At 36.7% G+C, this 12,587-nt stretch overlaps 2 protein-coding genes and 1 long non-coding RNA gene across 3 annotated transcripts; 1 reads left to right on the top strand and 2 right to left on the bottom strand.

The window, feature by feature from the left end:
- Nucleotides 1-1,336: 1,336 nt before the first annotated feature.
- Nucleotides 1,337-3,872, top strand: LOC137715053 (CBL-interacting serine/threonine-protein kinase 10). Its single transcript, XM_068454271.2, has 2 exons — nt 1,337-1,480; nt 1,885-3,872. Exon 2 carries the CDS (start codon nt 2,317-2,319, stop codon nt 3,685-3,687), a length of 1,371 nt encoding a protein of 456 aa, XP_068310372.2. The 5' UTR covers nt 1,337-1,480; nt 1,885-2,316; the 3' UTR covers nt 3,688-3,872.
- Nucleotides 3,873-5,044: 1,172 nt separating this feature from the next.
- Nucleotides 5,045-6,334, bottom strand: LOC148698241 (uncharacterized). The gene is made up of 2 exons (XR_015961013.1): nt 6,003-6,334; nt 5,045-5,732 (listed from the first exon to the last, which is right to left on the bottom strand). It is a non-coding gene; the product is annotated as an uncharacterized LOC148698241 (long non-coding RNA).
- Nucleotides 6,335-7,561: 1,227 nt separating this feature from the next.
- LOC137715621 (UDP-glycosyltransferase 87A1) lies at nt 7,562-10,397 on the bottom strand. The gene is made up of 2 exons (XM_068454966.2): nt 9,414-10,397; nt 7,562-8,615 (listed from the first exon to the last, which is right to left on the bottom strand). Exons 1-2 carry the CDS (start codon nt 9,907-9,909, stop codon nt 7,735-7,737), a joined length of 1,377 nt encoding a protein of 458 aa, XP_068311067.2. The 5' UTR covers nt 9,910-10,397; the 3' UTR covers nt 7,562-7,734.
- Between the last annotated feature and the right edge of the window lie 2,190 nt (nt 10,398-12,587).

Raw genomic sequence — 12,587 nt, 5'->3', positions numbered from 1 at the left:
TTTTTGACACCTATTTTCCACCGCCAACCAAATCTCTCCATGCTTTTACTATGTCAACCATTATCCTTAAAAATACCTTTCTTTCTGCATGTAATTATATAATAATAAGGATTCGAGCTAAAAATCAAATTATAATATGATAATTCCCAATATAAGGTTGTCGAATGAGAACGTTCTGGATTAGCATGACGCTGAAGTCCATTTATATTCAATTAACATATACAGAGTCATATTGATGCTCAATTTATTTTAAATTAATGCAAGTCAAATTACGTTTGGATTGTGCCACTTTCAATGAAGGAACCAAAGATTTTTTTCTTAAAAGAACAAAGACTGAGAAAAATTTGTGCTCGACCCAATCTGAATCTCTCAACATTCATATCCATAAAAAAACATCGAAGAAAGATGCTAGGATACTTTGATGAGAGACATGAATTTTCAGAGGGAGCGATAACTTTCATTAGCTCTTATCTGATTCCGTCACTGCTCATTCTTTGATATTTTCTTTTAAATCATTTTCTCTGTACCGTCACATAAAAATTGAAATGTGCGTATCAATTTTTCGTTGTTTTGACAAAGATCCTTTTGTATATGGGTGATATTGTAAGTATCCTATCAATCTTTTTTTAGTAGCTGTTTATTATAAATAGGATTCGTTTGGAAGTGTTCTTGAAATGATTGAGAGTGTTTTTTGTGAAATTGATTTTGTGTTCCAAAAACATTTAAAGTGTTTTTCCAGAATCTACTTGAATTTTTACTACAGATTCTAAACACAAATCTTACCAACTTTATTTGAACAAGCGATATTATTTACCCTAAGGGGAGGGGATGTCTTTAGCCTCACAATGAGCTAGCAATAATGTGATTTAAATTCGTCTTTGGCGAGAATCAAAACTAAGACTTTTTATTTACAAGTGAGGAGTAACACAACTAAATCGTAATAGTAAGCGACACAAATTTTACCAACTGAAAAAGTAAAATAAATGAAAAACCTACAAATCCTAGCGTGTATAGGTAGGCGCGCACACACGACACAAAACGGAAATATAAGTGGTATATGACGTGTTTTTATGTAAGTGGTGAGAAATTTTATTTGTTAAGTTGTTAACTTTTTAACACATATATCTCATCATTTGTATAATAACATGTGATGTACCATCTTATATGTCGACCACAGTGAAAAATCTATCTCACGCGCATGGGCTCATACGTAGGCCCGCACGTTCTGGGTTACCGGGTTTCTGGCAGAGGTAATATTACTTTTTTTTTTCTTTTTTTTTTTTGAGGTAAAGCCGTCCAGGTAATATAATTAATTAATATAAAAACCCAAGGGTTTACGTGATTATTTTTCAAGTAAAGTTTGATGTTAATATTTTGAATTCGAGCACCACCTCCTGCTTTTCTCTCTCTCCTTTTCTTCGTTGTTCCTCTGGTTTTGGGGATCTCCATACCCAGGAGCTTCTCCTTCGTCAACAAAAAGGTATGATTTCCAATTTTCCTTTTATTTTATATATTGTTTTTCATAGTTTTTTAGCTTTGAGAATTGATCGAAACGTCTAGAGGGAATTGGAATTTTCAGTTGAAAATTTAAGCCGGATTAGTTTCGATCAAAAGAATATAGAAGAATTAATTGCTAGTTATTTCATGAAGATTTGTTGTTTTATAACATTTTTCTGGTTCCTCTGCTTAATCGACGGGTTACTAATTTTGTTGAATAAAAGTTTGAACTTTGAATCAGGGTGTGTTATCAATCTTTCGTCAAATTAGAGCTTTTTTATGTATTATGTGTAATTGTTTCAAAGGGTTAGTTTCAATTCATGGAAAATTGACAAAGATTGTAGCTTTTTTGTGTTTTAATCGCTGTCCTGTTTCCGACTTTTTTAGGTTTGGCTTTACAAATTTGAGCTAAATTTTGGGTAATTGTGTGGAAGATCGTTGCGTTGCAGTTTTTTTTTTTGGTATAATTCATCATTACATTGGAAGCAAAAACCCGGGGAATGCTGAAAGATGTGCCTTAGCGCGCTGGACTCTGCCTCACAACTCCATGAGGTTGTGTCTATAATCGAACTGCCCTTCTTGATTCTTGCTGGTGAGGGACCTGTAAATCAAAGCTGGTTTGGTCTCGGATTCCAGAAGCAAGTTGGGCCTTGTATTGTGCACGCAGCGCCAGTTGTGTTAATGCATGACCATTGTGAAGACGGTTGACGGTTGAGCTTCTTGTGGTATTATAAACTCCTGCACTGTATATTGTTGATCATATAGATCATAACCGCAGGAGGAAGTTGTGTATTTATTGTTTATTAGGTTTTGATTGGGATGGAGAATAAATCGCATGTGCTGATGCAAAGATATGAGTTAGGGAGATTGTTGGGTCAAGGGACTTTTGCCAGGGTTCACTATGCAAGGAGCTTGATAACGAATCAGGGTGTGGCCATTAAGGTTATTGACAAAGAAAAGATTATGAAGGTCGGGTTGATGGATCAGATCAAGCGAGAAATATCTGTTATGAGACTGGTTAGACACCCTAATATTATACACCTCTATGAAGTCATGGCAACCAAAACTAAGATATACTTTGTCATTGAATATGCTAAAGGCGGTGAGCTATTTAACAAGGTTGCTAAAGGAAAGCTGAAGGAGGACGTTGCAAGGAAATATTTTTTGCAGCTAATCGATGCTCTTGATTTCTGTCATAGTAGGGGTGTTTATCATCGGGATATAAAACCAGAGAACTTGTTGCTTGATGAGAATGATAATTTGAAGATCTCTGATTTTGGGTTAAGTGCCCTCACTGAAAGCATACGCCAAGATGGGCTACTCCACACCACATGTGGTACTCCTGCCTACGTTGCTCCAGAAGTTATTAACAGGAGAGGCTACGATGGTGTGAAAGCTGATATTTGGTCTTGTGGAGTTGTCCTGTATGTCTTATTGGCAGGCTATCTACCATTTCATGATTCAAATTTGATGGAGATGTACCGGAAGATTGGGAAAGCAGAATTTAAATGCCCAAATTTTTTCTCACCGGAAGCACGTAGGCTACTGTACAGGATGTTGGATCCAAATCCCAATTCTAGGATTTCCATAGCCAAAGTTAGGGAGAGTTCTTGGTACAGAAAGGGACCATACTCCAAAAATATGAAATCTGAAATAGGAAACAAGGATGTGGCTCGTACGAGTGCAGAAGCTTCTGGTTCCAGTGAGAATAGTATGGCTTCTGAGGAAAAGCAAGAACCAGGGAGACCTCCAAACATGAATGCTTTTGATATTATCTCCCTTTCTGCCGGGTTTGATCTGTCTGGCTTGTTTGAAAAAGATCCTTTTCACAGAGAAGCAAGATTCACTTCCAGACAACCTGCTACGGTCATCATCTCCAAGTTAGAAGAAATGGCTAAGCAACTGGAGCTGAAAGTGAAGAAGAAGGATGATGGATTGTTGAAAATTGATGGATTAAAGGAAGGTAGAAAGGGGATTTTGTCCATAGATGCAGAGATATTTGAAATCACTCCAACTTTTCATCTAGTCGAGGTGAAGAAATCAAGTGGGGATACATTGGAATTCCAGAAGATGTTGGATGACATAAGACCTGCTCTTCGAGACATAGTCTGGGTTTGGCAAGGCGAGGAAGAGCAACAACAACAAGAAATCCCGCTGCAGCAACAAGAAGAACAGCATCCTCCACGATAGTAACAAGTTGCCCGCATTCCCATGGTATCTTATTTTTGTTTGTACATTTTACAGTCTGCTAAGTTTTCAACTTTGTATTTCTGTCCTTGCAATTGTCGTGACCGTCTTAATAAACTTGTTCTTCCTCGTATATGTACATGACCACACTGATTATGATTGTATGAAACTCCAATTGTTGTTTTCGACATCGTTCTGCATTTTTCCTGCAACCATGTTCTATCCATGAATTTCGTTACCTGTTCGACATCGATTTTCAGCTGGGTGTATGCCTCTACTGCATTCTCTTCTTTCTGAGACTACCAGTTGATTTAAGATTAACTTTCAAAATAGTTGTAGAGTTAGGTTTACCAAAACCAAATTTCTAGTTGAATATTAAGTACGAGAGGGACGCTTTTCCTTTGTGTGCCCCTATGGAAAACCTTTTCTCCTGACCTGCTAGTCCAACTGCTTATCATATACTTCCAACTCCAAGCGTATTGACAGCAACTGGCAAACAAATTAGGTGGAAGTGTGGAATATCTAGCCATTAGGATACACCACATGTGGGACACAGATGTGCATACTCAATGCTGATGTGTAGACTTACTAGTCTTTTAGACACGTGTCACGGTTTCAATGGGGAGAGAGGAGGAGATAACACTAGATCAGGGAGCTTTTTTGCTTACGATTATAATTATAGTGTATGGTCGCTATACACTTTATCATTTACCATATGTCTTTTCACTTAACATTAGGTTTTTTTTTTTTTTTTTTTCAAAATTGAAAAATGAACATTTAGTAGCATGTGGTCTAATCTCCTAGTAGATAGGATGTTTGGTTTCTACTCATGCGTTCTAGGTTCGAAACTGCCTCATCTCCTAAATTATTGTAATAGTTTCGAACATTTTCTCTCCCATTAATAATAATAATTTTCTTTAAAAAAAAGAAGAAAGAAAATGAACATTTAATATTAAAATTAACCAGAGTTAAGTGAAATGCCACGTGACAAATGATGAGCATATACTATAGTTTATATTGGTGAGAAAAAATTCGCTCCTACATCAGGGTGGAGTAGAATTCTCTCTCCTATTCCCATCACCTTTCCTCCCATTCTCTCACATATTGTTTTTTGTCTTATTGTCTCTATAAAAAATCAATATAAGATGTTGACGTGGCTAAACCGTAACCGTTTAAATAGAAGAGAAGGGAAGTGGAGAGAATCCTCCTTCCATCAGGGTTTAGGGGGACGAACAAAAGCAGACCGCTTATATCTTGAGAAAGCACGTTGGAGGAAATATGGATAAGAAGGGTTAAGAGATCATATATTTATACCTCATTCGTGTATATTCACGTTTGTAAGTGATGCATAGAGTCAACATTCAATGAGATAAATTTATTAATTGATGTAGCGTGTACACATCATTTGCTAAGATCCCCCTCCCTTTTTTTGGGCTTCAAATAAATACCACTCTTTTTTCTTTTTTTTTTTTAATCTAAATTGTGGAGAGAGGAATCCGAACTCGGATGCAGATCCCCCTCCCTTTTTTTGGGCTTCAAATAAATACCACTCTTTTTTTTTTTTTTTAATCTAAATTGTGGAGAGAGGAATACGAACTAAGGTGAGCACATCATCTCTAGCTAATGTTGATGTCCTCACATCTATCATACCCAAGTAACCCCACTCACAATCGCTCAAACCAAAACAACCACAGAGAGAAGAAACAAACTCCACTTGTTCCTGTACGATCGAAAACACAAGAAAACACACAAAATTAATCACTTAACTCCATCTCTTCTTCTGGATTTACCGTTACCTATGGAGAATCATTCCCTTGTGCTGTTGGGTTTTCGCCTCAAACCCACCGATCAAGAGTTCGTTGGCCACTTTCTCTACAACTTTTTGGAGAACATACCGCTATTGCCGCCACACAACACCCTTATACATGAGTGCAACATCTTCGGCAACAAATCAGAACCCTCGGAGATTTGGGAAGCCTATGGAGGAACTCAACTTGCTGATGATCAACCGGCCTTGTATCTCTTCTCCGAGCTCAAGAGGCTAAACCCTAAGGGTACCGCAAGAAATTAAACCTTAATTACCGCAAGAAGTTAAAGAATGAGCAGGTTTTGGAGAAAGAAAGTAAAACAAACTCAAAATGTAAGGCAGCTAAAGCCAGTTTGCAGTACTTGCAGATATCAAAGCAGGGCAGTACAAGTAGAAAGATTGCTATTCCGGTAAAAACTCAAAAGGTTGAATAAATATTAATTTGATCCCAATCAGTCACATGATTAAAGAATATCTAAACTTTAGGCGGAAAGAAAAGAAATGAAGAAACCTGGAGAGCAACGAGTCTTGTCAAACCATAGATTTCCCATGGACGCTTTGCCATTGTGCTCTCGCATTTGATGCTTATATTCACATTGAATCTGCATCAAATGGCATATAGGAGTCATGAAAGGTACAATTACAAAGCAGCATCAGGAGATTAGTCCTAGATAATCTAAGAGGAAACTAATCCCTAGCACAAGAGAAGATACGATTGCAATAAGCAGCATAAGGAGATCATATATATATATATACACTCAAGAATGAGAATGTTGGAACACGGAGAAAGAGACGCCGGCATTGGCCAAAACGACCCCGTCGCGATACTCCTCCTGTTCCCGGCATCGGACGAAGTTGATCTTTAAATTATAACAAAAGAAATCAACAATTTCAATTATGATGTTCATATTACAAAAGATGTTCTGTTAACGAGGAAGGAGAACTATCCTTTTACAATGAATGAAGAAATTTAGTGGCATTCTTTTTCATTTGTAAGTAAGAGATCATACGTTCAGTTCTCGTCAAAAACGAATTTGAACCATATTATTATAACTAACCATGTTGCTTATCCCACTCTTATCCTTCCTAATATTAAAAGAACGTAAAAAAATTTCATGTTCAATAAGCTATAGCATGTCAAGTTCATTTTTTGGTTAGATAGTGTAGATGTTTTAGTGTCAAACTTTTCAAGCTCGTTTATCAAAACAAAACAAAAAAAAAAAATTCAAGCTCTATTAAAATAGGGGTGTGCGGATTATTTTACTTCTCACACACTTCTTGATAATTCTATTTATTTATTTTCTTCAATTCATCTAATCTGACGGCCGAAAATTAAAAATGTGTGTGAAAAGTAAAATGGGGTGTGTGGATATCACACCCCTTAAAACATTTCAAAATCTCAATTTAATATATATAAGGGAATTTTAACGAAAAGCTCCTAGTACTATTTATTTTAACGAAAAACCATATTTTTACACTAAAAAGTCAATCATGCTGTTATTCACTTTACCCTTTATTTTGTTCTTATTGTTCTTATCCAAAAAAAAAAAAATTTCAAGCTTTATTAAAATATTTCAAAATCTAAATTTAATATATATATATGTATGTATGTATGTATGTATGTATGTATGTATGTATTTGACGAACGATAGTGTGCTTGTGTTCACGGAGGATTGGACTATTAAAATGCTAAGCCAGATATCAACACTTAGAACAAGTGCATGGGCGGATCCACATAGGTACCTAGTGGTTCCGGGACGCTCTTGAGGTCGTAAAAAAAAAAGCTGATGAAGGTCCTCAGGGACTCTTCAGATTTGAGTCCACTAAATGTCCAATGAAATGCAGGTTTAACATATTTCGATATCATTCGATATGATGCCTCGACATTTCTCAACAAGATGCATTACTCAACAGAGAATTTATCGACAACACTTGGTAAATGTCAACATCTGCGTAGCATGGTTCAGCAAATGACGACATGCATTCCAAGTGCTAGATGAAATCTCCAATTGATTAAAAAAATAAAAACCTTGCATTAAGCGTGCTATATTTGTTAAATAAGGAAGATCATTACACTAATAACCCTCAGAATTTTGAATTTTGAATCTGCTACTGAACAAGTTACTACAAGTTTTAAACACTTTCACCACAAACATCAACAAAAATGTTGAGTTTTATTTGATAGAAAAAAGAGAACGAAACAACGAAATAAAGGCAAACAACAAACAAGAAATGCTCAACCCTCACGCCCTATGAGAAATGTCTCCAATGAAGGCCTTGATGTTGGCATGAGATGATCCACCTTCTGCAATGGCATCATGACATAACTGCTTAAGTTCTCTAGCTCTCCTCCTCATTTCCTTCCCTTCATCATCCTCTAAATCCATAAACTTCTTCATTAAGCCTGCAATCTCCTCTTTTGTCACCAAATGGTCAATTTTGTCCTCAATCTTCCTCACCCTCCACCCAACCTTCCAATCCTCCACAATCTGGTTACTATTCATTCCTTGATCGTAACCTATAGGTAAGGTAAGAAAAATAACACCAGCAGAAACACCTTCCATAACCGAGTTCCAACCACAGTGACTCAAAAACCCCCCAATACTAGAATGACGCAAAACCCTCAATTGGTCACACCAAGGCACCACCAACCCCATGTCCCCACAAGCCTCTTTTAACCTTTTGGATTCTCTGCGAGCCGCCCAAATGAACCGAACGCCGCTGTTGCGCAAACTAGCAGCGATCTCATCAATTTGGGCGCTAGAAAATGAAAGGAAACTTCCCATGCCGATGTACAAAACTGAGCTACAAGGTTGGGAGTCTAGCCATTGGAAGTAGCTATCATCACTAGTAACTGGATTAGGGAGGTCATTTTTCTTGGAGTAGGGTATTGATGGGCCCATAGTGTAAATGGGTAGTGATAATTCTGATCGTAAAACGTCGATGGTTAGGGTTTCAAGTTCATAGAAGGTGGCAGGGAATAACAGGTATTGTGCTTTAGGTACCCAAGATAAGAAGTTTAAAAAAAAGTCTATATTCTTTTGGTTGCTTTCATAAGCAAGCAGGTCCGCTAGTCGTGTCGAAGAAACTCCTGGAATGCAGTCCACACGTTCGTTTCCTTTCTCTGCTAACAATGCAAAGTGGTTATCGTAAGTAGCAATGTTACACAATAAATAGGAAATCTTAAAACAAAGTGTTAAACAACAGAAAGATTGTTTACTGCTATCACATGCGTAAAATTGCTATCACATACGTAAAATTCTTAGTACTCAATAAGATCTTAAAAGCAATGTTATCTTGATAGACTCGTACTAAAGGCAGAGGCAGCTATATATACTGCCATGGTTTACACTCCAACCCTTGTTTTAAATGAAGAAAAATGAAAAATAAGAATGGTACTAATATTTCAACCCTCTTGTTATCATGAAAAATGTAAACCTTACATCGGAAACTTCGAAATAAAGACTTGCATATTGAAAGATTTTATTTCTAATTGCACAGTGAAACCTTTTATATTAAAGCTTAACACTTACTGGATTTTATAAGTGGTTAAATTATGACAACTTTAATGTGATTAGTGAAACACATGACCAAATCTGAAATCTTGACACTTAATACTCACTCTGTGCCACAACAAAAGAAAAACATTTAGAAGGTTTTTGAAACCTTTATCCCAAATGGTGATGGTGGGTGAAAAATGAGTCATGATTAAGATTAGGTGCAGTGTTTATGTCATAATATCAATATAATATGTAGTGCCAGTGTGCCACTATGCAATTCGTTGATGTGCATAGATTGGCTTGATTCATTTTTGCATGTGTTGTCCAATTTCGTAGTGGGACAACATAAATATTTGTAGTTAGAGACAATTATTGTAGCTGTGACTGTCGGTACACAATAATTTCTAGTTACAGACACTCACCTAACAGGTTAGCTGGGAAGTGCTCATTCTGCGAGAGAAGGTGAAAATGCTGATACAGTGAAAACCAGGAGGCGGACATTGGCCAAAACGACGCCGCTGGGATATTCCTTCGGTTTCCGACAGCGACTGCCCAATGCAGTATAGTGTCAGCTACTATCAAACTAGGCGGCTGCTCCAGCTGATCTAGGAGGAGCTCGAACGGCTTTTCCATTTTGGTCCTGACGGCGTCCAAGAAGGCATCCATGTCGGCGACACGGACATGCTCCGATGGGATTACGTTGGGAATGGCAGTGAACCGAATGCTGTCGGGTTTGGAGTCGGAGCCGATGAGGCCAAGCCACTCTTGTGTGAGGACGAAGGTGACGAGAATGTCTTTCTCTTGTGAAGCAAGCAACTTGCAGAAGTTCATCAGTGAGTTAATATGGCTTCGGCTTGGGTGAGGCACTGCCACCACGTGGTAGACACTGGTTCGTTGTTGTTCTCTGGTGGAATCCATGTCCGAGTTCTTTGACAAAGCAATGTAGTTATGGAAGCATTTGCGCAGGTGAGGGGATTGTAACTGGCTTTGAATAACCTAAGTATCCCTTGTGGTTCCAATTCACTAGCCTTAGAAGGATAGGAACTTGTAATTCTCTCTCTAGAAAACTCCATTACTGTTCTTCATTGGTTGAAGATTAACAACTGGTACTGTGATGTGCCACGTACTAATATATACTAGATATTTCTTGGTCTGTCCACACATATCCTTCTCGGAACACGCAATGCGTTAAAAAATTTTGCGCTTGTAACTGCTTTTGCTTGCAATAATTAGTTGAATTTATGATGAGTGGAATGAAACTTAATAATGTATATGTCAAGTCTCATTCACTTTCATCAATAATGAAACTTTGATAATGAAACTTTGAAAATAGGACAAAGCATATCATGTTTGTCTACAAGTGATGAGTTGGGAATCCAACCTATGGGAACCTTTTCTCCTGACCTGCTACTCCATGAGTGCTGATCACATACTTCAACTCCAAGCGTATTGACTGCAATTGGCAAAAAAAAAAAAAAAGGGGGGTTTTTTGAAATAGGTCCAAAGTAACTAAAAATTGGACCTATTTCAAAAGTCAAAAGTCACTAAAAATTGGACCTATTTCAAAAGGTAGTCTATAAAATTGGATTTATTTCAAATTTTCCCAAAAAAAAAAAAGGTGGGGGCCTGCGATTGGAAAAAAAAAATTAGGTGGACGCGTGGAACATCTATCGATTAGGATACACCACGTGTGGGATCAGATGTATATACTCAATGCTGAAGTGTAGACTTGCTAGTCTTGTAGATGGGGAGAGAGTAGGAGGTAACACTAGATCAAAGAGCTTTTTTGTTCACCATTATAACTATGTTGTATGATTATATACACCTCATCATTTATCACGTATCTTTTCACTTAATACTAGATTTTTTTTTAAAAAAAATTGGAAATGAACATTCGATAGCATGTGGTCTAATATTTTAGTGGATAGGATGTTGAGTTTCTACTCATGCGTTCTGGGTTCAAAACTTCCCTTTCTTAAATTATTGTAATAGTTTTGAACCTCCCCCCTCCCATTAATAATAATAATTTTCTTTTAAAAGAAGAAAGAAAAGGAACATTTAACATTAAAATTAACTAATTAGGTGAAATGACACATGACAAATGATGAGATGTATGGTAAGCATATGCCGTAGTTTGTGGTAGTGAGAAAAAAGAATGCTCTTTTACATCAGGGTTAAAGGGGGGCGAACAAAAATGGACAACTGTGTCTTGAGAAAGCATATTGGCGGACATTTGGATAAGAGGGGGGTTAGGAGATCATATATTTACACCACATTGGTGTATAATCACATTGGTGAGTGATGCATAGAATCAATATTCAATGAGATAAATTCATTAATTGACGTAGCATGTACGCATCAATTGCTCCAATCCTCTCTTTTTTCGGCTTCAAATGGAACCGTACTTTTTCTTTTACCAAAAGTAATTGAACTTAATTAATCTAATTGTGGATAGAGGAATACGAACTCGGATGCCTAAGGTGGGCACATCATCTCTAGCTAATGTTGCTATCCTCACATCTATCATATGCAACTCCGTACTTCAAATATGTAGAAATAGATAAACCTTGTTCCTTCTAATTTACGCGTCTAGTTGTAGTGCTATATCTCATCCAAAAGACCAAAGATATAGATTTTATTGAAGACTTAACCGTGACAAAGATTTATTAAATCTCTATATACATGATCTAACTGTTGATTTTCTAGACCACTCAATAATACGCAACTTGAAGTAACAGATTAATATTATGTATTATTCATGCTCCACTAAAGAGTTATTTTTTGTGACAAAAAATGGTACTTAATAAAACTAAGTATTAAATTAAAATGCTTGTTAAGTCGCTTAGTACTACGGTTTAGTGGTATTCCTCTTCACTTTTAAGTGATAAGTCTTAGGTTCAATTCTCGCCAAGGGCCAATTTGAACCACATTATTACTAGCTCATTGTGATCCTTTCTCCTTTGTGTAGATATTATCGTTTGTTAAAAAAAATTTAAATGTTTGTTAAAGGAGTCATAAATCATAAAGAATACGGCCCAATTAGGATCCAATGGGTATGGTTAATCCTCAAACAGACTAACATGAGTCCAAGATAGTTTCTCTCTCTCTCTCTCTCTCTCTCTCTCTCTCTCTTGCTCTCTCTTTATCTCTCTCCTCTTTTTTTTTTTTTTTTTTTTTTTTAATGATTATTATTATTAAAGGGAGGAGGAAGCGTTTGAAACTATTACAATAATTTAGGAGAGGGGAAGTTTCAAACCCAAGACATATGGGTGGAAATTCAACACCCTAACCACTTATAATATTGGATCACATGCGTAGTTCAAAATTAAGTTTACTAAATCCTAATAACTTCAGGAATCTATTCACTGCTATCCAAGAAACTTACCAAAACCCTAATTTTGTCACTAAATCCTACTATTATCAGGAATTTTAAATCCCAAATCTCCAAGGAACTTACGAAAATCCTTGTACTCATCGGAACCTATAAGTACCCAAGTATCCCCACTCACAATCGCTCAAACCAAAACAATTACAGAGAAGAAATTGTTTGGGTGGATATTTAATATTGGGTTCAGTGCATTTAAAGCAGGCGTGCA

This window comes from Pyrus communis, chromosome 3, assembly GCF_041283825.1.
Source record: "Pyrus communis isolate YQ-2024b chromosome 3, ASM4128382v1, whole genome shotgun sequence".
NCBI classification, from domain to species: Eukaryota; Viridiplantae; Streptophyta; class Magnoliopsida; order Rosales; family Rosaceae; genus Pyrus; species Pyrus communis.
This window is presented reverse-complemented; position numbering and strand designations above follow the sequence as displayed.